A 24,737-nucleotide genomic window follows, 5' to 3' on the forward strand; every position below is an offset into this window, starting at 1 on the left:
TATGGGAAATGTAATTTTTGGTTACCATTTTATCAAGGAATGTCAAAAATCTTCAAAAATTAAATTATTTTTTCAAAATTTTTATCTTCAACTCTCAGAAATTAAAAAAAAATCAACTTCAAGTAAAAATTTTATTCTAGAAAATTAATCTAAAGTTTTATCTTGAAGCATTAAAACTTTCAAAAATTAATTTAACTCTCAAAAATTAAAAAACAAATCGATTTCGAGAAAAATTTTACCTTTGGACATTAAAAATTTTCAAAATTAATCTAAATTTTTATCTTGAAACATCCAAAATATTCAAAATTCAATTTTTTGAATTTTTATTTTTTTTTCAAAAATTAAAAAAATTCAATTTTAATATTTCACAAAAAAAAAAATTAAAATTATTTTTTTTGTCATCTTTGAAATTTTTCAAAAAAAATTATCTTCAATTTTTATATTTATATTAAAGCATCAAAAATCATTTAAAAATTTTTTTTTCTTAATTTTAATTTTTAATTCTCAAAAATTAAAAAAAAATCAATTTCAAGCAAAAATTTTCTAAAATATTCCAAAATTAAATTTTTTGAACAAAATTATCTTGACCCTTAAAAATAAAAAAAAAAAAATATCAAATTTCATGTAAAAATTTTACCTTTGGACATCAAAAATTTTCATAATTTTATCTTGAAGCATTAAAAATCATTAATTTTTTTTTTTACAATATTCATTTTTATTTATTAATTTGCATTGTTTCTGTATATAAATTAATAATTTACCTCCTAATTTAGCATTTATCGTTACTTTATTAAGTGTAATATCACAAAACCCTGTTGTGGATATTCCACATAGTCTTATATTTATGAACGTTGATTGAACGTTTTCCTTAAATTTACTTTCTAAAAACAAAAGGAGCATTTTTATAGCTTTTCTAATTATTATTGATCTACTCACTTTTTTTTAATTTTGGCTAAAATATTGAATAAAATAACTTTTCTTTGACAAAGCAAAAATTTAGAGAGACGCTACCTCTTGGGAGAAAATTTTTGAAATTTTTTATGACACGAAACTAAATTTAAAAGGTAACTAAGTTGAAATTGCTTCACTTTTTTTAACAATTTTTGTGATTGTTCAGGAAATGTTAAAAGACGTTCAATCTCTGTGGAGCGACAGGACTGAAGGAACTTGGAAGTACATCGACGTTGCTCACGTTTAAGTGTAATGGGCACAGCTTTGATGTTTTTTAAACCTAATATTTCGAGACTTCGAGTTGTTCGAGACTTTTTTTTTGTTTGTTCAAAGCTTTTGCCGATTTTTTGTGTGTTTTTAAGGTACAAACCGCGCTCTATTGCTCTTTTTTGCTCAAATCTCAGTACAGTTCGCCGTCCATGTTGTCCAAAAGTTGTTTTTTATCCTCTTTGCACGAAATCGAGATTGGACTGTCGCTATTTTGCTGTAAAACTTTTGGATCGAAACATGGCGTCTCGCAAATATTCATATTGCAACAATTTTCGATGATAATTTCGCAACTTTCCGTTGATGGAGCACGACTTCCATTCCCTTGGATGTTCCGTTGCACGACATATGTCTTCTTTACTCGAGGTCTTTTGGGTTTGTGAATCTTGTTAATCGTGATAATAATGAGCGACAGTATGAGAAGAGAGCCCATTACACTGAGCGACGTGAAAACCAAGCTTTTGTTAAAGCCTGCGTTCAGGCATTGTTGAGGCTGTGACTCTGGCAATGGTTCGGGATCCAACAAGTGTGTTGGAATGGATGTTGTTGGATCGTTTGTTGAATGGCATCTAAAAAAAATAAATTTTAATAAAAAATGTCGAACTTTTCGCAAAAAAAATTTTTTACCTTGCACAAATTGGCTTAAAATCATCATCTTGTTCCGCATCTTCGCACAATTCAACGCAAACGATATCCCATTTTGGTCGTTTTGACTCGCATTTGTCTCCAAAGAACCCAAGAGGACACGTACAAACTGGATTTCCATCTCGCAAGTCACAAATTCCGCCATTTAAGCATTTTCCTTTACAGACATCGATCTCACAACGAAGACCCGTGTATCCCAAATCGCATTTTTCACATTTGGATGTCCCATTTTTGAATGGCACGCATGTTCCGCCGTTCAAACAGACGTTTTTACATAAATCCAATTCGCATCGGGTGCCTGAGAATCCGAGAGGACAATCACAACGACGATTTCCTTCGCTGACGACTTCTTTTCCATCATTAACGCAATATTCAGAGACAATTTCCGTGTTTGAAGCTTTTTCCAAAAGAACTTTTTGCTTCACGATTTTCAAAGCTGCTTCGCATTTCGGCGTGACATGCTCCCGTTCAAGAAAACTGTGCTTCACGATGATACCGCGAGGGATTTGTGCTCCGAATTTGACGACGGTACGTTTTTCGTTCGTTTTTTTGTTGACTTGAACAATTTGTTTCATCGTCGCACATGCGAAATAAATATTTTCAGCGTCAATTGTCATCGCAACGGGATTCCCGATTGGTTCGTACACATGTTGGATGCGATTTTCTCCCTTCAAGTCGGCGGATTCGATTTTATAGTAACTTCCGTAAACGTAATCTGTCCAATAAATCCGTTCCTCGAATGGATCAACGTGAACTGCTAACGGATTTTTCAATCCGCTGATCAAAGTATGCGATTCGGTCTCATTAACGCCCGAAAATTGGATACTTGGCGCCGTTTCATCGTTATTTGTCCAATAAACGATTTGACGACATGCATCAATGGCAACGCCTCGAGGCACTTCGTGATCAAAAGTCTTCCATACCTCAGGTCCCTTTGTGCTTTGATGCGACAAATCCCATCGATGAATTCTATGAAGTCGAGTATCGCTCCAATACAACACTCCCGTTGTCGGATCGAACGCAAGTCCCTCAATTTGCTCATCCAATTGCTTTTTCACTAATTCCTTGATGCGATAATTCAAGTGATCATCTTCGTAAATTTTCAGCGAGAAAACGTTCGCTAATTTGTTCTCTTTATCGCTGAAGTAGACGACATCCTTGACTTCGTCGAAGGAAATTCCCGCCAAATCACGGAATTGATGAGCTGCGGAACGAATAAGACTCCAATCTTGCGAGTAAAATTTTATTTCTTCGTCTGTTGTGACGGCAAACTCTGCAAAAAATGAGAAATGGAAAAATTTTATTAAAACAGGTTTCGGGAACGGGTCGAAATGATATAAAAAAATGTCTCAAACAACTTTCTCAATAAATAAAAACACGTGTCATGTCAGGTAAGTAGGTAAATAATTCAATTCAATTTACGAAACTCATTCACTTAAAATATGTACTTTAAACAACAATATGCAACCAAGCAAGCGAGTCAATGTAAAATTGAATCAATTTTATTACAAAGTTTGCGTTTTGCTATGTAGGTAAAGGTCTCTCGTTAGATTTCAGTGCATTTCAAGCCAACATTTTTTTGAACATTTTTCGAGTTTTTGTCTTTAAAGGATTTTTTTAAAAGAATTCACTCAAGGTTTTCATAAAGATAAAAAATATTTTCATTATTTTTTTAAAGAAAAAAATTTGAAATTTTTATTTAATTTTCTTTTCAAGAAATTTTTTGAATTATTTTGATCATACATATTTCAAATTTTGTTAAAATTTAATTTTTAAGTTTAAAATTTTTTTTAAAATATTTTTTTCAAAATAAATTAATTTTATTTTAATTAATTTCTTATTTTTTTATATTTTTTTTTTTTTAATTTAAAAAAAAACTATTTTTGATAATTTTCTTCAAATATTTAGGTATGCTAAAATTTTTAATTAATTTTAACTTTTTTTTTAAATAATTTGACTTTACTGAAAAAATTAGTTAAAAATATGTTTAAATTTTGTGATTTCAATATGTTTTTTTTTTTTTTTTTGAGAAAATTTTATTTAAAGAATTTAATTTTTAAAATATAATCATTTTTAAAAAAATCTGTAAAAAATTATTACCTATTTTAAATAATTCAAAATTTATTAATTTATTAATACCTATTTAAATTTTTTTGTTAAAATAATTTTTAAATTTTTTTTCTTAATTTTTTTTAAAAGTTTTACCTATTTTTTTTTATTTAAAATTTTATTTTTTTTTAGAAATATATTTTTTAAAAATTTGCTCATTTTTTTTTGAAATTTTAATTTTTTCTCAAAATTCAACTTTTTATTTTAAATATTTTTTTTAAATTCTAAGGATTTTTTTAAATGTCTTTTCTTTTTGAAATTAATTTTTTAATTTTCTTTTTTTAGAATAAATTCTCGAAAAGTCTTCCTGAAACGTCATAAGGCGCCATTAAAAAAATTATCACACATGATGCAAGAAAATAATAAAATCATCAAGTCACGAGTCATTAAGATTTTCTATCAACATTGTTGTGATTTTATCAGTTGGTCCTTCATTTTCATTTTGGTTGGATTGTTTAGGTTGAAGATAAATCGTACGTGACTTATTTCGTGCATTTATTATCAAACCATAAATTAATTACTTCATAAAACCAAGAATGACATGTCATTCGAAACCACCGCAAACAATTTTTTCACCTGAACTGCACTTTGCTTGAATTATATTTTTATCGCGAAAATGAGGATAGTTGACAAGGTAACCGACACCAATTGATTCCGTGAGTTGCTTACATCGCTGAATTTATGAATATTCAACAATAAATCGAAAGATAAACAAACACATGCCGTTCGAAAAGGTCGAATGTTTGCAAAGTTTCCAACTGGTTTCGCGAAACGGCGAATTTTTTGTCGCGTTACCGTTCGAAGTTATTGAAATGACAGCTTTTTAGGCATTAAAAATTGCTAAATCGACACATTAATGAGCGTGAAAAAATTCTGCGCGATTCTGGAATAACCTTGTTGCGTCTTGTCGCTGACATTCTCTTTGTGCTCGATGAAAAAGTGACTTTTTTATTGCATTACGAAACTTTACTTCCCCCTTTAATTCGTGATTTGCTCAACAATTCGTTGCACAAGAGTAATTAGGTCGAATATGAGACACGATTTGCTCAGGCGTCTCGTTATTTGAATTAAATCCGCTCAAAAAATCGGATCAGGAAGGAAACTTTTTTCGAACAAACTTCCGATCTAACGAAAAAAACTCAATTACATTGAAATTATATGAAAAACGGAGCAGAAAAAACTAATCAAGGAAGAATTCATAAATCAGTTCGATTAAAATTGCCATGTTATCGCGAAATGCATTGCAAAACTATTACAAAATTCCCACACGATAGCAAATTGAACATTTTCCTGAATTGACACTCGAAAGAAGAACTAAAGGAATTGATAAGAACGCTAAAATAAAAAAAATTGTAGTAAACATTATCAATTTTTAAATGTTTTGACATTACTTCTCTCAATGAAATCGGATTCAAAGGCGTACTTTTCGAGAGAATCAAAAATGACGACACAAAACTAGAAATTTCGTTGTTTGTTTACATTTTGAGACTCTGTTAAGTCGATTCCTGACGAAAGCAATACGCAAAAAAAGTTGAAATTTTAATGGGCGACACATGGCACGTCACAAGAGTCATTAACATAAATTGAGTTTTTAAAAGGAGACATTAATAAAGTTAATTATTTGATAGAAAGAAGGATTTTCGTGTCTTTGGGTGTCATGAACATTAGTTTTTCATCGATTTTTAATTTTTTCTGATAAGAAACCGAATAAGATTTTTTATTTTTATACAAAATGCGATTTTAATTTAAATTTTTTTTTATTAAAATTTTTAAAATCTTAATTTTTACCAATTTTTAAACAAATTTTGAAATGTAAAATCAAAAATTATTTTAAAATGGCTAAAAATGATTCAAGTTTCTTTGAAGTCTCATTGAAACATTTTAAAAATATTTGAATTAAATTAACAATCAGAAAAAAATTTATATTAATTTTTTTAATATTTTTACTTTAATTTATTTTTTTTTTACAAAATTTCAATCTTCGAAAAATAATCAAAAAAAAAAAAAAATATAAAAAGTTCAAATTAAATAAACCATTAAAAATCTAAAAAAAAAAATAAATCTTAAAAATTTCTCTTAAAAATAAAAAAAAAATTCTTAAAAAAAAATAAAATGTTTTAAAAAAAAATTAAAATTTTGAAAATTATTTCAAATTGTTCTGAAATTAATTTTTTTATTTTTATTTTATTTTTAATTTTTTTTTTCAAACATTGAGACTCATTGATTTTTTTATTTAATTTTTATGTAATTTCTACGTAATTAACTAATTGATTTTTATCTAACGTCAAAAATTGGGAAATTTTGTTAAAATAATTTTTTTATTTCCTTTTGATATTCCATTCCTCTTGAATCTTATAGGAAATTCACACTTATTGTCGTAAAACTTGTTTGGAATTCCCAATCCAGAACTAAAAAATCCTTCACTTATTTACAAAAAGTTTACCTACTTCACAACAGTGGTTCAAGTTCGTCAACAAATGCGAAAAATGCATAAATTTTTTTCCTCAAACCGAAAAAGGTCAAGTTCAAGTTGGTCGTTTTCGGTAATAAAATGAGTGTCTCTTATCACTTTACTCAAAAAATAACTAATTTGTTTATTTCATTCACGAGTATTTTGCGTCGAAACTACTTTTATCATCATCATGAGAGCAAAAATGGGGTCTTCTATCATGTGAGCCAAGATAAAAATTACGTCAAAAACTCTCTCTTTGTTTATTTTTTTCATTATTGAGAGTAGCGAGACACATTCTGAAGAGTATTCGTTATGCAACGAGATAAAATTAATTCAGTTCATTAATTAATGGAAAAGTTTTTTTTACAAGAGACGATAGGACTGCAACCAATTGAAACTGACGGAAAAAGTTACATAATTGCTGCTTTTTTTTACTCGTGCTAATTTGTGAACGTCGTTCGATGGATCGATCAATCATCGTTATTGGCAAGCTATTTGCGGGACAGCAAGTTATTTAAATTAAAGTCAATTGAATGGTAGACAAACATCAATTGAAGATTTTTAAGAGAGTGAGTTATTCGATTGGTTTTTGTCTCGCAAGACACGCACGTTTGTTTATTTTCGGTCATTCATTCGAGATTGCGTGATTTGCGGACTTCAAAGATATTTTTTTTCTGTGGATAGAAAGAATTCGAATGTTAATTGTTGATTAAAAGTTGTCGCGTGTTCGACATTTTTATGTCGTTTAAGTTATTTTTTGAATTAAAATATTGAGAAATTTTTCTACAAAATTTTTTTTTTCAATTTTTAAGGTCTTAAATTAAAAAAAAAATTAAAATTAAAAGAATAAAAAATTAAAAAGAAATTAAATTAAAAAAAAAAATAAAATAATAAATAATTAATATTTTTCTTTATAATTAATATTTTTTTTAAATATTTTAAAATTTAATTTTTAAAATTTAAAAAAATTTTTTTTAGAAAATATGAGAGACAAAATTTGATTTTAGAAGAATTTTTTTTTCTGGAAAAACAAAAATTAATTTTGAAAGTTCAATTTTAGAGCTAAAAAAAATTTTTTTTTGAGAATTTGAAAGACTAAAATTATTCTTTAAAGCCCATTTTAAGAGCTTTGAAGGTAAAATTTGATCATTAAAAATTTTTTTTGAACCTTAAAGATGGAAATTAATCATCGAATGATCTTTTAAGAGCTTTAAAACTCAAAATTTAATCTTTTTTAATTATTTTAAAAGCTTTAAGACTCAAAATTTAGTACCCTATGGGTCATTTTTTAAGATTAGAGACCCAAATTTGGCTCTTGAAGCTCATTTAAAAACTTTTAAAGTTAAAATTGGCTCTTTAAAAGATACTTTTAGGACTTTAAAGACAAATATCGCCCATTAAATGAACTTTAACACCTAAAAAAGGTCAAATTTGAACATTTTTCTTACTTCAACTCCCAAAAAATCACATTAAATGACGAAATCTTCTTGAAATATCCCATTCCAACCCCCATTTGAGTCCCAACTGGTACATTACTGAATTTTTTACGTTGTTTTGCCGTTACATAATGTTCACCGGCATTTGGAAGGTTGCACTTTCGTTGCATACAGGTCAATATTATATCACAGTCTCTTGTACATATGGTTCACATGTAACGAAAAATGATTTTTTTTCTTCTTCTTTGTATCGACTGTGACGAAGCATGTCCTTTCTAATGTCATCAACTTGTGTCTCTTGTATCATAACACTACATAACTCCCGTACATTGCGTTTACATTATGTTGGCTGCGAAAATGGTCTACGTGATTAACACCAAAGTTCGAATGGCGCGCGAGTTCACATCAATTTACGATAAATTTTTTTTATCGTTTTCTTATCACTTTTTTTTTACGTAACAATTTTTTTTTTGAATCGATGACGTTTTTAGATTTTTTTTTAATTCACACACGTTTAATTTTATTTTTTGATTTTTTTTAAAATTTTTTTTTTTTATTTTTTTTTTATTTTCAGAGAGACGAGAATTTTTCTGGATGGCACTTTTTGAAGTTTTTATGTAATCACGACACATTTTCACTTTTCGCGAGCGAATGTCACATCGTGTGCGAAGAGAAAAGCAAGGCGATGGAAAACTTACCCCAAAAAGACTCAACTCTCGTGATGCATGTTGCTGCGAGGAGGATTGTGACAAAAATCCGCAATGACAATCGTGTGTACATTTTGTGGGTGCTCAATTGCGGGACATCAAGTTAAAACTGAGGGTGTAAAAAGTGGTTGCGAGTCGAAAATCTTTGGACTCGAAGATTTTTTTCGCATGAACTTTAACACCACGTACGTTCTGTTCGACAATTTTCATTCGACTGACATGACTTGCGAACAAAAATTACCAACTAGGTAAGATTTTTCTCTTTTTCTTTGAATTTCAGCATGGGTCTCAAAAGTATTCACTTTCAAAAAATTCATTTTTTCGTTAAATTTCTCTCTAATTTTAGATTTTTTGTGTGTTTTGACTTTGCATCACTTGCCAAGACAGTTCCTGCTGGAGGCAAATCGTATTTTGGATGTAGTTTTGTGCAATGAGCTCTCATCGCTTGATTCGTCAAATATTTTCGAGAGCAAATCGGGCATTCATAGCGATATTCTTTGTGACAAGCCTCATGTTTCTTCAGTGCTTCGGTAGTTTTGAAGCTTTTTTCGCAAGTTTCGCAATTAATAGGTCTTTTATCGATATGCACGAATTGATGACGCTTCAAATTATCCGAAGACACAAAATTTCTTCCACAAATTTCACATTCGAATTTTTTTTCTTTCAGAAAATGACGATTTTCGTGCTTCCGTAACAAAGTTTTGCTGTGACTTTTGTATGGGCAACGGAGACATTCGTAAATTATGGCTTTTGTGTGATGTTGTTGCTCGTGTTGATGCAATCCGGAACGACTTTTGTATGAATTTTCACAAAATTTGCATGGAAATCGACGGTTCAAGTGTTTTGCCTTCATGTGATTCGAAAGACATTCTTTGGATTTAAGTGAAATTCTACAGAGATCGCATTGAAAAAGTTTTTCAGTGACTTTTTGATCCTCATGTGAGACGTTTAAATGACTCTCGAGACGCTCCAGAGATAAAATTTGATGATTTTCGTCAATTTCTTCTTCGAAAACTTCTTCAATAACATCCTCCATACACTTCAGGTGAGAATTTTCAACCAAAAAATCTTCATTTTTCATCCCATTTATGATCAATTGACTTTCTTTCAGCATTTTGATGAACTTGTACGAATCTCCGAGTAGATTCGCGCACGATTCACAAACAAACGAAGGTTCCTGCTCCTCAACGACGCCGCAAATTAAGCTTTCAATTATTTCTTTGAACGATTTCTCGCCGTAACTCGACTTCCGGATGTCAAAAAAGACATTTTTCTCATCTTTTGAGAGACAACAACGACAAATTATTGTCTCGCAAGACGATTCCATGTCTAAATTTCGGTAATTCTTCACTTTTGTGGCTTCGATTTGTTTACTTTTTCATTTTCAACTCCGTTTTAGATACCATTGCACATTCAGTCCTTGCATCAAAAGTGGCCATTTGTTGTTTTGATTCGTGCACTGATTTAATTTTTGAGATTTTTCGTGTTTAATGTGACAAAAACCCCACAAAAATATGTTAAATTCAAAATTAATTACTCACGAAAGAAGAAAATGATAAAATTTGGTGAAAAATTTGCAAAATAAGTTGGATTTAAGGAGAAATTAAGGTCTGTGACACCTGTACGAGGAACTGTATTGCACTTGTTGTACTGCAACTATTGTTAAAAACTGAATAAAGGGCAAAAAACATCACAAAAGGGATATTTTTCGGATTCGGAAGTTCGTTAAATGATGAAATCCAATTCGAATCGTCGATTTTGAGGACTTTTATTGAAGAATTTCGTAAAGAAAATTGAAATTTGAAGAAGACCAACTTGAAGTTTTGGTGAAATTTGATACTTTTTATGTTTATGTAGCACAAACACAGCATCCATTGAAGATGAGGAGATAACTTGAACACGAAAAATAAACAAAAAAATGTCTTCCACACTGAATAATAATAAAAAATTGTCGTCACAGACATCGAATCAGCATGTCGTCGTGTGTTGGGAGAAGTTTGAAGACAACCAATGGATTCCTTATTCGCCGAATATCAGTCAAAATCTCGAAAGGGCATTCTTTAAGAAGCTGACGAGAGTTAATCTCACGGATTGCGAAGGCGGCGCAGATGCTGATGGGCGAAATTCGGGCTTGTTATACGTGAATATGCGAACAATGAAGCAAAGTAGCGACGATTTGATGTTCCAATCACTGAATGTGCGTCGTCAGTTCTATAAATGCGTGTGTCCCGGCGGCAAAGGCATCAAATGGGAATGGAATGACGGCGGTTTATGGCGAACGTACAACATGGAAGTGCAACAAGTGATCGAAGAGGCATGGACAAAGGGCACAGAACGCGTTGAATTCAGCAAAACTTACTTGAGACTTCCGTTTTCGATTAATTTTTTGAATTTAACGCAAGTTTCGGACGGCGGAAGGACTGTAAAGAGTGTTCGTCGCATCCAACAAGCACCATATCCGAAGTTATCGATCAAAAATGAAGCTGTTGCGAAAAGTTTGGAGATGCTGGAAATCTCATCACGCACAAATCCGCGTCCAAAACCCGTTTATCAACCTTCGAATCAACAAATTACGACACTGCCGTCGACAAAATCTTCAAAACGCGAGAAATCTCATCATCATCAAGAGTCACATTCGGGTCCAAGTAACATTGCGAGACAAATTTTGAATTTTGTGTCGAAAACATCAGGCACTAAATTCGGTACACATAAAAATGGGCCTTCAGAACATCAACCGAGATCACGAGTGAGACAAAAACACTCCCAAGATACCGACAGTAGTAGCGTAAAATCGAATCGCCGTCCCTCCGTTGATACAGTTTCAACATATTTGACGAATTTTTCGCGCGAAAGTCAGGATTACGGATGCGGAAGTGTTCAGGATTTGTTAGATTGCAGCATTGAAGATGATGTTTTTGGTCCCGCGAGCATTTGTTCGAGTGTTTCGAGTCAAAAGCTGTCGAATAACAACACGCAACAGCAACAAAATGGACAAATTGTGGGTATTGACAACGCAAGTAACTATCTGGCACGCTTTGTACGCGTTGTTGATCCTTCAGAACCCGTTTCTGGTCCGTGTCCTTATTGTTTGGAAGAGTTGAGATTGAATGCGCAATACCCGACAGTACAATTGGTGCGTTGTAATCATCTCTTGCACTTGAATTGCTTGAACGAACTCATCATAAATGGGCAGCAAAGTGCAAAACAGAAGAATTTGTTCATCGAATGCCCGATTTGTATGACAATTTACGGGAAAAAGATCGGAAATCAACCTTATGGGACGATGACGTGGTTTAAAGATAGCACAGCGAACATTCAAATTGTCTACAAGTAAGTCAAATTTCAAAAATTTCCTCTGTAAAACTAATTTTTTTAAATTTTTTTTAGTTTCACATCCGGCGTTCAAGATCAAGATCATCCAAATCCGGGTTGCAAATATTTTGCTGTTGGATTTCCGCGAAAACAACTCTTACCCGACACGCCTGAAGGAAGAAAAGTTCTGAAATATCTCAAAATCGCGTTTGACAGACGTCTTTTGTTCTCAATTGGATGCTCCGCGACGACAGGCGTTGAAGATGTGATTCAGTGCAACAAAGTTGACATCAAATCATATCAAGATCCCAATTATTTACAACGATGCATGCAACAATTACTCTACTTAGGAGTAACAGACTAAATAAAAAAACGAAACACTGCCATGAATTATTACAAAAAAATACTTCCGATGGTTTTTCATGAAATTTGATGATTTCTTGAGATTCCAAGCCACTTACTGAGTGCATTTTTTACAAGTTTTCCATTTAGTTTTAAGATTTTTTTTAGGGTTAAGTAGCAAATTCCATTTTTTAAACAGCATTTATTCCAGTATTTTATCGTAGATTTAAGGAAATTATTCTAAAATAGATTTTAAGTGTCTTCCAAGAAAAAAAACAACTGTACTGTTCAAAATTAGCCTTAAGATAAATTTTGTGAGGAAAAGTTGAAATTTTTATATGAAAGTTTTTTATACGAATTTTGGAATAAACGTTTTTTAAATTTTTTCAAGCAATGTGTTTTATTAAAAAATTCACTTTTGTCAGTTTTACGACAATTTTTTGTTAATTTTTGGGTAAATTTTGCTAAATTTTTAAATATTTCTCCTTTTATCTTCTAACGTGTAAGTTCTATTTTTGAAAAGTTTTATTTTTTATGTAGTTTCAATTATAAAATTAAAAATTTTCAGAAAAAAATAAAAATCTAAAAAAAAAAATTTAAAAAAAATTTAATTTATAATCTTTTAAAAAAAAAAAAATAAAAAAAAAAAAAATTTAAAAAAAAATTAAAATAAATTTAAAAAAAAATAAATTTAAAAAAAAAATTTTTTAAAAGAAAAAAAAAAAAATTATTCTTTAAAAATATATTATAAAAAAATTCATAAAAAAATTTATAAAAATTTTTGTATAAATTTTATTGATTTTGAAGAATATTTTTTAAAAGAAAAAAAAATTAGAAAAATTACAAAAAATTAAAATATATTTTTTTTTTCAATTTTGTTGAAAAATTATTATTGTTTTTTTGTAAATTTTAAAATTTAAAAAAAAATTACAAAAAATTTAAAAAAAAAATTATTTAAAATATTAAAAAAGAGAAAAATTAAAATTTTAGAAAAAAAATTTCATTTTTCAAAAACTCTTTTAAATTCTCAAAATACATTTTTTTAAAAGAAAAATTGAAAAAAAATTTTTTTTTTGAAAACATAAAAATTAAAAAAAGTTATTAAAAAAATATAAAAATTTTAAAAGAAATTAATTAAATTTTTCAAAAATTCTTTTAAAATATATTTTTAGAAAAATTTCAAAATTAATAAAATAAAATTTTTATTAAAAAGCGCTCAAGTAAATTTTCAAAAAGAGAAACGACGACTCTTTAATAAAAAAAGTGCAAAACACGAGGAAAGTGAAACATGAGAAATCTTTTATTTGACAAGTCATTCCAGTTTCGCCGAATCATTTGTTTGTTTTCAGCAAAATCTAGATCAACTTCTGCAAGAAAAATGTCTTCGGATAGAAACCAATTTGTCCTGCCAAACACGCAACCAATTGCGCAATTAGAATGCCGCACTGCCTTTTCTAACTTGACTCAGGAAGAGAAGAAATATGCTCATTTCTTATCAAAGGTAATAATTTTTTTTTATCGACATCATCAAATTTCTCGCAAATCATCACATTTTCTTTGTTTCGTAGGCTGCATGGAACGGAGGTCTTATTTGCACAGTGCAAACATCGAAGGAATCTCCCTTGATCTTTTCATTACTGCATCGAATTTTCTTGAAAGAGTCTCCCGAGCAGCTGAAAGAAGTTGCAAAAAATGCCGGCTTATCCGATGAGGAGTACACTGTAAGTTGAATTTTAAGATTTTTTCGACTTTTTAAACAAAATTTTTACATTTCAAGGCTTTTCTTGTCTACGCTTGTGGATTTCTCGGCAATATGGGAAACTACAAAGGTTTCGGCGACTCAAAAATTTTGCCGGATTTGGAAGAAACCAAATTCGAAGCACTCGTGAAAAAGTCAAAAGCGTTCGTCGAAGATCCTGAAAAAGTTGGAAAATTATTCGAAAGCGTTAAATCATCAATTTTTTCACTTACCGATCGTGAGAAAATGTTAGGATTGAAGGACGCCGGAATCACAACTTATTTCTCGAGTAATTGCACGCGCGACGATGCGGATCTCGTTGATGAGTTCATGAAGTCGAAAAAACGTGAGGCATGGAATTGTCGCACTTTCAAGACGGAAGAAGGAGGAAAAGTTGTTTACGACATCAAATTGGCATCCGTTTTGACGACAGATGATCCCAAAATTACGCTTCCTGAGGAAGAATTTAAAGGAAAATTCTTTAAAATCACTCGCGGCGATCATTCCGAGTTGCTGAAAATTGTCATCGAGAATTTGCGCGAAGCTCAAAAGTACGCTGCGAACGACAATCAACGAAAAATGATCGAAGAATACATCAAGAGCTTCGAAACGGGCTGTATCGATGCGCACAAAGACGGATCTCGTTATTGGGTGAAGGATATTGGGCCCGTGATTGAAACGTACATCGGTTTTATCGAAACGTATCGCGATCCAGCAGGTTCTCGTGGCGAATTTGAATGCTTCGTGGCGATGGTTAACAAAGAAATGTCGAAAAAATTCGCTGCTTTGGTCAACAACGCGGAGAATTTCGTCAAATTTTTGCCTTGGGGAAGCAATTTCGAGAAAAATGTTTATTTGAAACCCGATTTCACGTCGCTTGATATTTTAACAGCTGCTGGCTCGGGAGTTCCTGCAGGCATTAACATCCCCAATTACAACGAAATTTGTCAAAATGAGGGATTTAAAAATGTTTCCTTGGGAAATGTCTTATCAGCGCGTGATGGATCAAAAGATGAAAAAATCTCCTTTTTGTCGGAAACGGATCAAGCGTTGTTCAAAAAGTACAAAGGCCCGTCGTTTGAACTCCAAGTTGGTTTGCACGAGTTACTCGGGCATGGAAGCGGAAAACTTTTCCGCATCGAAGACGATGGAAAATTCAATTTTGACGTCGATGCTGTGAAAAATCCTCTTACAGGAGGAAAAATCGAGAAATGGTATGAACCTGGAGAAACGTACGACTCGAAATTCAAGTCCTTAAGCAGCACATATGAAGAATGTCGTGCCGAAGCAGTTGGTCTTTATCTCTCGTTGAACAAGGATATCGTAAAAATTTTCGGGCATACTGAAGAGGAAGTCATCAGTGACGTCACTTACGTTAATTGGTTGCTTTTGATTCACAACGGGGTCGGTACAGCCTTGGAATCGTACAATCCGCAGCAAAAAGCTTGGTTGCAAGCTCATGCTCAAGCCCGTTATGTCATCATGAAGGTACTTCTTGAAGCGGGCGAAGGTTTAATTGAGATCAAGGAAACGGAGCCGGGCAAAAATTTGCTTTTAACTCTCAATCGTGAGAAACTTTACACGGTTGGAAAGAAAGCGCTTGAAGAGTTTTTGTTGAAACTTCAAGTTTACAAGTCAACGGGCGATTTTGAAGCTGCGAAAAAGTTTTACAATCATTATGCGGAAGTTGAGGAAGAAGGTCCTTATCCATGGGCGAAATGGCGTGACATTGTCTTGATCCATAAGAAGCCGAGATTGATTTTGGTGCAATCGAATACGGTGCTCGAAGGAGGTAATTTGCTTTTTTTTACATTTTAAACTTTTTAAAAAGAATAATTTTCATAGACTTTTTCAAAAAAAAAAAAATCAATGAAATTTGGAAAATATTTTTAAATATTTTTTTTTTTGAAAATGATAAAATTAAATATTTTTCATTGATTTAATTTTTTTTTTTAATTTTAATTTAGCTTTGATTTATTGAAATCCTTAATAAATCGTCAAATTTTCAAAAAAAAAAAAAAAAAAAAAAAAAATATAAAAAAAATTTAAAAATTAATACTTTTTTTTTCGAAAATGAAAATATTGAATAATTTTCGATTATTAAATGAATTTAAATTTCTTTAAAAATTTTATATTTTTATAATTTATTTTTTTTTAAATTTTTATTTATTTATTATTCTTATTTATTTTATTATTTTTTTTTAATTTTAAAAATAAATATTTTTTTTTTAATTTTAAAAATAAATATTTTTTTTTTTTAATTTTAAAAATAAATATTTTTTTTCTGAAATTTAAATTTTAAATTTTTTTTTTGAAAAATATTTATTTAAAAATTCTTAAGAACGTATTTTTAAAAAATGATAATTTTTGTAAATTTTTTTTAATAATAATTTTTTTTTTCTTTCAGAAAACGTCGAATTGAAAACGTACGAACCAAACTTCTACGGATACATCCAATCATGGACCGATCGTTTGCCCGAAACAAACGTCGATGACATCCTCGAACGATGTCATGAAGCCACAAAGAAGTATTTCGACTAAAAATATCAAATCTAAAAAAAAATACTTTTTAAAACATTCTGAAACAAGAAAAAAACCCGCAGAGAATTTTTTTCATAATTAATTAAATATATTTGATAAAATTTAAAACTAATTTCTAATTTGAGATGGGGCCTTCGTCATTATTGCCATCGTTGGAAGACGATCCCGGATCTCCGGGTTTCTTTTTATTCTTTCGCTTTAGTTCAACATGCCCGAAACAGTGCTCGCATTCGTCTTCGCTCTCGGATGAACTTTCGCCAAATTGACGGGGTTTAACGTAAATACAACAACATTTTGATTTTTTCTTGTTCATGTCTTCGTTATCGACAGTTTCCGTTGTCCATTGTACTTTTTTGTCGTTTTTGGGCTTTTGGAGACGAAGACGCAGAACAGGCTCCTGAAAAAAATAAAAAAAAAAATTAAAAAATTGAAATTTTGAAAAATTATAAATTTAAAAAAATTTTGTGTTCAAAAAAAATTTTTTTAAAAAATATTTTCTTTATTTTTTAAGTACAAAATGCCTCAAAAATGCAATTTTTCATCATTGAACGATTCCCTGAGTTTTTAACTCTTCAATTTTGTCTTTTTTGTATCCAAGAATCTCCGTTAAAACTTCTTCTGTGTGTTCGCCAAGTGCAGGAGGAGCTGTTCTGACGTCATTTCGAATATTTGAATATTTTACGGGAGGTCCAACTACTTTAACATTTCCCGCTTTTGAATGTTTTACGTTTTTCACCAAATTTATCGCTTTTACATGTTCATCTTCGAAAACTTCCTTCACGGAATTTATGGGACCAACAGGAAATGGCGCATCATGAAAGATTTCCATCCATTCTTTGTTCGATTTTTCCGAAAATTTCTTCGAAAGTGCTTCAATAAGGGATTTTCTGTTCGCCACACGATCTTTGTTCGTCAAATATTTCTCATCCGCAGCCAAATTTTCAACTTTCATCAATTTACACAAAGATTTAAATTGTGAATCGCTTCCTGTGCCAACAGTCAAATATCCGCTACTCGTTTTAAAAGCTTCATACGGCACGATACTCTCATGAGCGGTGCCCCATCGACGCGCTTCTTTGCCGGCATTCAAGAAATTACTTCCAACATTGATCAAACTCGCAACTTGCGTCGAAAGGAGGTTCGCATCGATTTTTTGACCCATTCCCGTGGCGTTGCGATGTAAAATTGCGGCGAGAATCGCTCCATGGGCATACAAACCAGTTGCTAAATCTGTCATTGCGACACCAACTTTGCACGGAGCTCCGTCTTCGGGGCCTGTAATATCGAGTAAACCGCCGACGGAAGCTGCAATGACGTCATATCCGGGACGAGAAGCGTAAGGACCTTCATCGCCGTATCCCGTAATGGAACAATAAATGAGCGACGGATTGATTTTTCGCAAAGACTCGTAATCGAGATGGAATTTTTTCAGCTTTCCGGGTACATAATTTTCAACCAAAACATCCGAATGACGAACGAGCTCATGGAGAATTTCTTTTCCACGCTTCATATCGACACAAATGCTTCTTTTGTTTCGATTGGATGCCAAGAAATAAACCGAATCTGTGCTGTTTGGCAAGAACGGAGGTCCCCATTTGCGTGATTCATCGCCTGTGACAATAGAATTTCACAATAATCTTAATTTTTAGTGAAAAAATGTCAAACAAACCAACGCCAGGCTTCTCAACTTTAATGACATCTGCTCCAAGGTCACCCAAAATCATCGTACAAAAGGGTCCAGCGATAATTCGAGTCAAATCCAACACTCGAACGCCCTTCAACGGATGAATTTTAGCTTCACATGTCGAAAAATCGACTTTAGAACAAAAATTTCTCGCATTTGACGCAATTTTCTTCGCTATTTCTCGCATTTTCCGAACACGCTTTCACACACTCGTGATAAAAAAGTTGATTTATAGATAAACTTGGACACTTTTCAAACACAAAACGACGGAAAATACTCACAGAACTCGTATCTGCTTCATCTGTCGGAGCAACAGTTTGTGTGACAGTAACGCTCGATGAGGATTCCGCCGGATGAATATGACTTGCCATCGTTTTTGGTACCAAAATTCGTGCTAAAAGGTTTTTTATTCGTGTTGGGAGAGGATTAAAAGATTTTTTAATGAAAATTTATTGCCTTAAAATACAAAGTCGAAAATGTAAACAAACCTCCGAGATCGTGACGATGTGAAATCCATCAAAAATCAGTTACTAACGTCTCGTGTGATAACAAATTATCAGTCGAGACGTAAATTTCACAACTTTTCGCATCAAAAATGTTCGAGTTGTAGCCAAATTTGTCGAATTTCACGCAAAAATGGGCAGTTTGAAGGGGATTTACAACAATTATCAGGAAAATGGTGCAATATCTATCGAAAATTCGTATTTTACGACGCATGAAGATCTCGAGGCAACTGCGATGAGCACAGATTGGAGCGGAAAATGGGTTCTTTTGGCAGGCAGACGTGACATAGCTCTTCAAAATCTACAACGAGAAAGCGAAAATGAAGAAATTTTACATAAATTTCATCGAAATAGCAAAGTAAGTTTAATTTTTTTTTGATTTTTCGAAGAATTTCGTATTAAAAAAAATTTTTTTTTCAAGCACGAAGTATCTGCTGCGGAATGGGCAATTTGTGAGAACAGTCAAGAGTATTGTGCAATCGCTACGAGTCAATTAATCGAAGTCGTGACATGGAAACTCGGAGATCCAACGTTAATTTATTCGTTAAGAGCTCACACGCGAGTCGTCACTGACATCGATTGGCATTCAAAGATTCCGCATTTGTTGGCAAGTTGTTCCGTCGACACATTTACTCATCTTTGGGACTTGCGCGATCCGAGGAAACCCATTTTATCGTTGAGTGCAGTTTGTATGTCGGGCGCCACGCAAGTTGGATTTAATCGTGTCTCGGGAAATTTAATTGCCACAGCTCATGATGGCGATTTGCGAATTTGGGATCAACGAAAGGGATCTTGCCCAGTGCAATATATCACGGCGCATTTGGCACGAATTCACGGCATAAATTGGTCTCATGAACACGAAACTCGATTGACGACAGCAAGTCAAGATGGCACTGTGAAATACTTTGACATCAATCATCCACGAAAGGCAGAAGCGATAATCGATATTAAATCGCCTGTTTGGCGAGCAAGATACACGCCCTTCTCGAATGGGCTTGTTACGGTCATTACGAACTTGGAGAGAGGAGAAAATAGTCTGATGCTTTGGAGTAATTCACGACAAACGAGTTCAGTTTGTTCTTTCGTCGGGCATAAAGATGTCGTGCTTGACTTTGCTTGGCGCCCGCAACGAAACACAAACGAAACTGATCGAGAATTGATTAGTTGGAGTCGGGATCAAACGTTGCGTGTATGGAAGGTAAGAAAAAAAATTTATTGAATTTTTAAACTCATAACCGCCAATGATTTTGCTTTGACGGGTTTATCGAACACGAATCCATAATGCGCTAATTCATCATATGTCATGGAGAAATTTACTTCAAAACCTGCCTTTTTTGCTACCTAAAAAGAGTTTTTGATTGAATAAGATGAAAAATTTTGAGAAAAAAAATCTTACAGCTTGACTTGCTTCTCCTGTAAAGACGTTTGAAGTTAATTCAATGCCAAGAGCTTTGCATAAAGGCACACGAGCCTTCAAAATTTCCGTTGCAATTCCTCTTCCGCGATATTTTGGGTCGACTGATAAGCCAAAAGCTCCTAAATGGTATTCGACATTGTAAATTTCTTTGACGTTAGGGCCTTTGGATATTGCGAAGTCGATTGCTCGAGCAACTGCTTTGAATTTTGTTGATGTGAGCTGTAAAAATTTTTAAAAATTTTCATTAATTTTTTTTAGATTTTTATAAATTTTTTTAATAATTTTTTATTTAATTTTTATTTTTTTAATTTTTTTTAAATTATTTTTTTTTGAAATATTTCGAATTTTTCTCGAAAATTTTTTTTATGTTTATACACTTAATTTACGTATTTTTTACGTATTATTTTTCAAATTTTTTTTTTCCAAAGACACTTTTTGTAACTTTTGTTCAATTTGAAGCTGAAAAGTCATCAAATGGACTTTCAAAATAAAAATTACGTATTTTTATTTTTCAAAAGCTTTTTCCAAAGAAATCAATTTCTTAAGAATCTTCAAATGGGCTTTCAAAATAAAAACTACGTATTTTTTACGTATTTTATATTTTTCAAATTTTAAGCTTGTGAACCATCCAAAAGACTTCCAAAGACACTTTTTGTAACTTTTGATCAATTTCAAGCTGAAAAATCATCAAATGGGCTTTCAAAATAAAAATTACGTATTTTTTACGTATTTTTTACGTAATTTTTTACGTATTTTATATTTTTCAAATTTTAAGCTTGTGAACCATCCAAAAGACATCCAAAGGCACTTTTTGTAACTTTTGATCAATTTCAAGCTTACGGATCATCAAATAGGCTTTCAAAAGTAATTTTCATTAATTTTTCAAATTTTAAAAAAAATATTTGGATTTTTTTTTTAATTTTAAAAAACTTACTTCTTGATCATCTTCAACATCCTTCTCAGAAATGTACAAAATATTACATCCAACCATTTCCTCTGAATTTTCCTTAAAACAAGCGAGTGACAATCTTTGTTTAACCATTCCTTTCCAAATCTGATACAATTCTTGAACACCTTTTTCATCATTTGCCAAATCCATCGATTGATTCATGACCTCATCTCTCACAAAAAATTCCTTCATACGGGAAGCTCCTTTTTCAAAATCCTCTTCTGTCATGTCCTGCACTCGATATTCGACCAAATTATCCGAATTTACATCTTTTGCCTTGAATTTAAGCCAAACTGAGGGAAAAGCAACATTTTCGGGACGTTTCCAACCTGGCATGTTATGAAAAAAAAATTTTGTACAATGTTGACGGTCAACGATCCAAGTTGCAAGTGACTCGAATTTGATTTAAATTACACAATGACAATATATTTTATAAAATTTTGATAAGATATCGTCTCATGAGATAAGATTTCCTTGTAAAATTTTTAATAAATAATCCCTTTTGGATTTTTTTTTTGTAGGTAAGCGCCCAACTTCAAGCGATGTGCGGAAAGGATTATTACGATCACGACGACGAAACGGATCAATTTGATGAGTTTTTGCACGAAAATTCCCCGAATTCGCCCGGAAAAGAGCAAATTTTGGCTCCTGTTGTGCCGCAATCGTCTTGCGGATTGTATCATGAGTTCTCGTTGCTCAACACGAACATCCCGCATATCGATGTTCAAGAGACAGATGCTGCCAAGAGGAAAGCTCAAGTCAAAATTACAGCAAATGGGCACATTGTCTTGTTATTGGTGACTTTTCCGCTTGGATATCCCGACATTAATGCACCTCCGGAGTTCACATATTGCCCGGGAACGTCTTTGGATGCGAATTTATCGTCGACGTTGATGAAAAAAATCAAATTGACAGCACATGAAAGAGTCAGAAAAGGTCGCCCGTGTTTAGAACAATGCTTACGAACGTTGGTAACAGCTTTAAAGAAGTCGATAAGCGGAAGTGAGAAAGGACATATGAGATTGCAATCGCCGAGACTTGAAGGAGCGTTGAGCGGAGCATTGCACGATGCATGTGTGCCATTTCCAAAGACAAGCGGAGCGAGATTCGGGCATGTTAATATGTTGGTAACGTTTTCATGTCCCTTGAATAGGAGAAATATCGGATTAAAACCGCAAAATATCACGCCGAGAGCTCTTTCAGCATTAAGCGGAGGATATTTAGGTAAGATTTTCATCAAAATTTGCTTTAAAAAATATTTTTAAATTTTTTTTCATTAAAATAGGAAATGTAATGGGCACCAAACCCATGCTTTATGCCCAACGAGATGCTTCAACGAGTGCTTTGTACACCGATAAACTCGCGAGACAGAGAAAAGTTTCAACTCGCTTCGTGAATTCGTCAGTTTTGGTCTATGACGTGTCAAAAATGCTTCCAATTCAAAAAGATTTCGCTTTGCGATACAAAATAATGTTCGCCGACAAACTTCAAATGTGCCAACACAATCTTGAAATCGCTCGAGAACTTTCGAGACCTGATCTCATCCAATGTTGGTCGATGGCGGAAATGCTTGCATCTGAATTAGACAAAATTGAAAGCGATACAGCGCTTATTCCAACAACAAAACTCTTCGCAGCCAACTTACTTCAATCGTTGATCAGTACTGCACTCAAAAATTTCGATGTTCAAACTGCGACGATGGTTTGTTGTGCTTTTGGGAAATTTTGTGCTTCAAATTCGACAAGTCTTACTCCTCTTGTCTCGACAAAACTTGGCGAATATGCTTTGACTGACTTTCGTTCGGATCCAGCGACTCCCAATTCGGATACTTGGAGTCTCGTATCTACCGCAGCAACAGCAATTAACGCTTTAGAGATGAAATCTCCATTGAACGAATCCGTTGACACGACACACTCGTCATTAACTTCATGGAATTTGGATTCGAGTCATCCCATCGCCACACAAACGGATTCCGCCGTACTAATTACCGACAATAAATGTCAAAGTTACGACAGATTCAAACTCGCTTACGCCGAAATACTCAACAGATGGCAGTTGTTGGTGCCAAAAACGCAAGTTTTGAAATATTTGTCGTCCTCGGAGTTGGTTCAAAGCGATTCGACGTCGGAAAAGATGACAACGGGTTTCAGTTTTGAATGCGGAAATTGTAAAAATAAATGTTTGCCTCCGGCGTGCAAGGGATGCAAGAAATTCCTCTTGAAATGCACTTTTTGTCGTCTGCCTGTCAAGGGAATGGCGAATTTGTGTCTGAAATGTGGGCATGGAGGACATACGGAACACTTGCTTTATTGGTTTGAGAAATCCGACGTTTGCGCATCCGGATGCGGATGTTATTGCTTGTTGGAAGAAACAAATTTCTATTAGTGAATTGATAGTTTAAGACTTTATGAGAGATGAAACGTACCTATGAACTATGTTGATTTCTTAGATTTTTATATTTTTCATTGTTTTTTGCTTCGTAGCAACAAATGTACTGACAAAAAGAGAAAATTTTTATATATATTAGCAATAAAGTTGTTTTTATTACTTGGAGAAGATGATTTTTTTTTAAATTTTGCAAGTCAATTTTTGAGCAATTTCAAGCTTGAAACTGAATTAAAAGTCATTCTGAAGATGATTTCTATTCATATTTTCCATTCATTCATATTTATTTAGTTTTCAAAACAAAACTATGTCAAAGGAAATTTTTTTTTCAGTTTCAATTTTTTGGCAGTTTTGAGTTAAAAAATGATTAAAAATGATAAAATAGAGTCCTCTGACAAATTTTTATCCATTTGGAGCAAGATTTGACAAAAATTGCTTTGACACAGTTTTTGACATAGTTTTTGACACAGTTTTTCTCTTGATTTAGTTTTCAAAACAAAACTATGTCAAAGAAAAAAATTTTTTTCAGTTTCAATTTTTTGGCAGTTTTGAGTTAAAAAATGATTAAAAATGATAAAATAGAGTCCTCTGACAAATTTTTATCCATTTGGAGCAAGATTTGACAAAAATTGCTTTGACACAGTTTTTGACATAGTTTTTGACACAGTTTTTCTCTTGATTTAGTTTTCAAAACAAAACTATGTCAAAGAAAAAATTTTTTTTCAGTTTCAATTTTTTGGCAGTTTAGTTTTCAAAACAAAACTATGTCAAAGAAAATTTTTTTTTTCAGTTTCAATTTTTTGGCAGTTTTGAGTTAAAAAATGATTAAAAATGATAAATTAGAGTCCTCTGACAAATTTTTATCCATTTGGAGCAAGATTTGACAAAAATGGCTTTGACACAGTTTTTGACATAGTTTTTGACACAGTTTTTCTCTTGATTTAGTTTTCAAAACAAAACTATGTCAAAGAAAAAAATTTTTTTCAGTTTCAATTTTTTGGCAGTTTTGAGTTAAAAAATGATTAAAAATGATAAATTAGAGCCCTCTGACAAATTTTTATCCATTTGGAGCAAGATTTGACAAAAATTGCTTTGACACAGTTTTTGACATAGTTTTTGACACAGTTTTTCTCTTGATTTAGTTTTCAAAACAAAACTATGTCAAAGAAAAAATTTTTTTTCAGTTTCAATTTTTTGGCAGTTTTGAGTTAAAAAATGATTAAAAATGATAAAATAGAGTCCTCTGACAAATTTTTATCCATTTGGAGCAAGATTTGACAAAAATTGCTTTGACACAGA

At 32.1% G+C, this 24,737-nt stretch overlaps 8 protein-coding genes across 8 annotated transcripts; 3 read left to right on the plus strand and 5 right to left on the minus strand.

Annotated features, from left to right (window-relative positions):
* Positions 1-700: 700 nt before the first annotated feature.
* Positions 701-8,767, minus strand: LOC134831387 (protein cueball). Its single transcript, XM_063845107.1, has 3 exons — positions 8,559-8,767; positions 1,846-3,136; positions 701-1,787 (listed from the first exon to the last, which is right to left on the minus strand). The coding sequence occupies exons 1-3, from the start codon at positions 8,638-8,640 to the stop codon at positions 1,352-1,354; spliced, it is 1,809 nt and encodes a 602-aa protein (XP_063701177.1). The 5' UTR covers positions 8,641-8,767; the 3' UTR covers positions 701-1,351.
* A 113-nt stretch (positions 8,768-8,880) lies between these two features.
* Positions 8,881-9,894, minus strand: LOC134832564 (zinc finger protein-like). Its single transcript, XM_063846628.1, has one exon. The coding sequence runs from the start codon at positions 9,892-9,894 to the stop codon at positions 8,881-8,883; it is 1,014 nt and encodes a 337-aa protein (XP_063702698.1).
* A 126-nt stretch (positions 9,895-10,020) lies between these two features.
* Positions 10,021-12,529, plus strand: LOC134830590 (protein deltex). The gene is made up of 2 exons (XM_063844126.1): positions 10,021-11,897; positions 11,955-12,529. Exons 1-2 carry the CDS (start codon positions 10,486-10,488, stop codon positions 12,241-12,243), a joined length of 1,701 nt encoding a protein of 566 aa, XP_063700196.1. The 5' UTR covers positions 10,021-10,485; the 3' UTR covers positions 12,244-12,529.
* A 972-nt stretch (positions 12,530-13,501) lies between these two features.
* On the plus strand, positions 13,502-16,510 carry LOC134832112 (dipeptidyl peptidase 3-like). Its single transcript, XM_063846013.1, has 4 exons — positions 13,502-13,722; positions 13,790-13,942; positions 13,999-15,751; positions 16,367-16,510. Exons 1-4 carry the CDS (start codon positions 13,510-13,512, stop codon positions 16,498-16,500), a joined length of 2,253 nt encoding a protein of 750 aa, XP_063702083.1. The 5' UTR covers positions 13,502-13,509; the 3' UTR covers positions 16,501-16,510.
* Positions 16,511-16,584: 74 nt separating this feature from the next.
* LOC134832115 (E3 ubiquitin-protein ligase PPP1R11) lies at positions 16,585-18,784 on the minus strand. Its single transcript, XM_063846015.1, has 3 exons — positions 18,673-18,784; positions 18,466-18,578; positions 16,585-16,897 (listed from the first exon to the last, which is right to left on the minus strand). The coding sequence occupies exons 2-3, from the start codon at positions 18,553-18,555 to the stop codon at positions 16,616-16,618; spliced, it is 372 nt and encodes a 123-aa protein (XP_063702085.1). The 5' UTR covers positions 18,556-18,578; positions 18,673-18,784; the 3' UTR covers positions 16,585-16,615.
* LOC134832113 (succinate--hydroxymethylglutarate CoA-transferase) lies at positions 17,025-18,386 on the minus strand. Its single transcript, XM_063846014.1, has 2 exons — positions 18,170-18,386; positions 17,025-18,111 (listed from the first exon to the last, which is right to left on the minus strand). The coding sequence occupies exons 1-2, from the start codon at positions 18,369-18,371 to the stop codon at positions 17,042-17,044; spliced, it is 1,272 nt and encodes a 423-aa protein (XP_063702084.1). The 5' UTR covers positions 18,372-18,386; the 3' UTR covers positions 17,025-17,041.
* On the plus strand, positions 18,723-23,603 carry LOC134832111 (GATOR2 complex protein Wdr59). Its single transcript, XM_063846012.1, has 4 exons — positions 18,723-19,045; positions 19,109-19,885; positions 21,575-22,277; positions 22,339-23,603. Exons 1-4 carry the CDS (start codon positions 18,821-18,823, stop codon positions 23,436-23,438), a joined length of 2,805 nt encoding a protein of 934 aa, XP_063702082.1. The 5' UTR covers positions 18,723-18,820; the 3' UTR covers positions 23,439-23,603.
* LOC134832183 (uncharacterized) lies at positions 19,900-21,422 on the minus strand. The gene is made up of 3 exons (XM_063846126.1): positions 21,039-21,422; positions 20,084-20,323; positions 19,900-20,028 (listed from the first exon to the last, which is right to left on the minus strand). Exons 1-3 carry the CDS (start codon positions 21,387-21,389, stop codon positions 19,900-19,902), a joined length of 720 nt encoding a protein of 239 aa, XP_063702196.1. The 5' UTR covers positions 21,390-21,422.
* Positions 23,604-24,737: the final 1,134 nt, after the last annotated feature.

Source organism: Culicoides brevitarsis, chromosome 2, assembly GCF_036172545.1.
Source record: "Culicoides brevitarsis isolate CSIRO-B50_1 chromosome 2, AGI_CSIRO_Cbre_v1, whole genome shotgun sequence".
Lineage (NCBI taxonomy): Eukaryota > Metazoa > Arthropoda > Insecta > Diptera > Ceratopogonidae > Culicoides > Culicoides brevitarsis.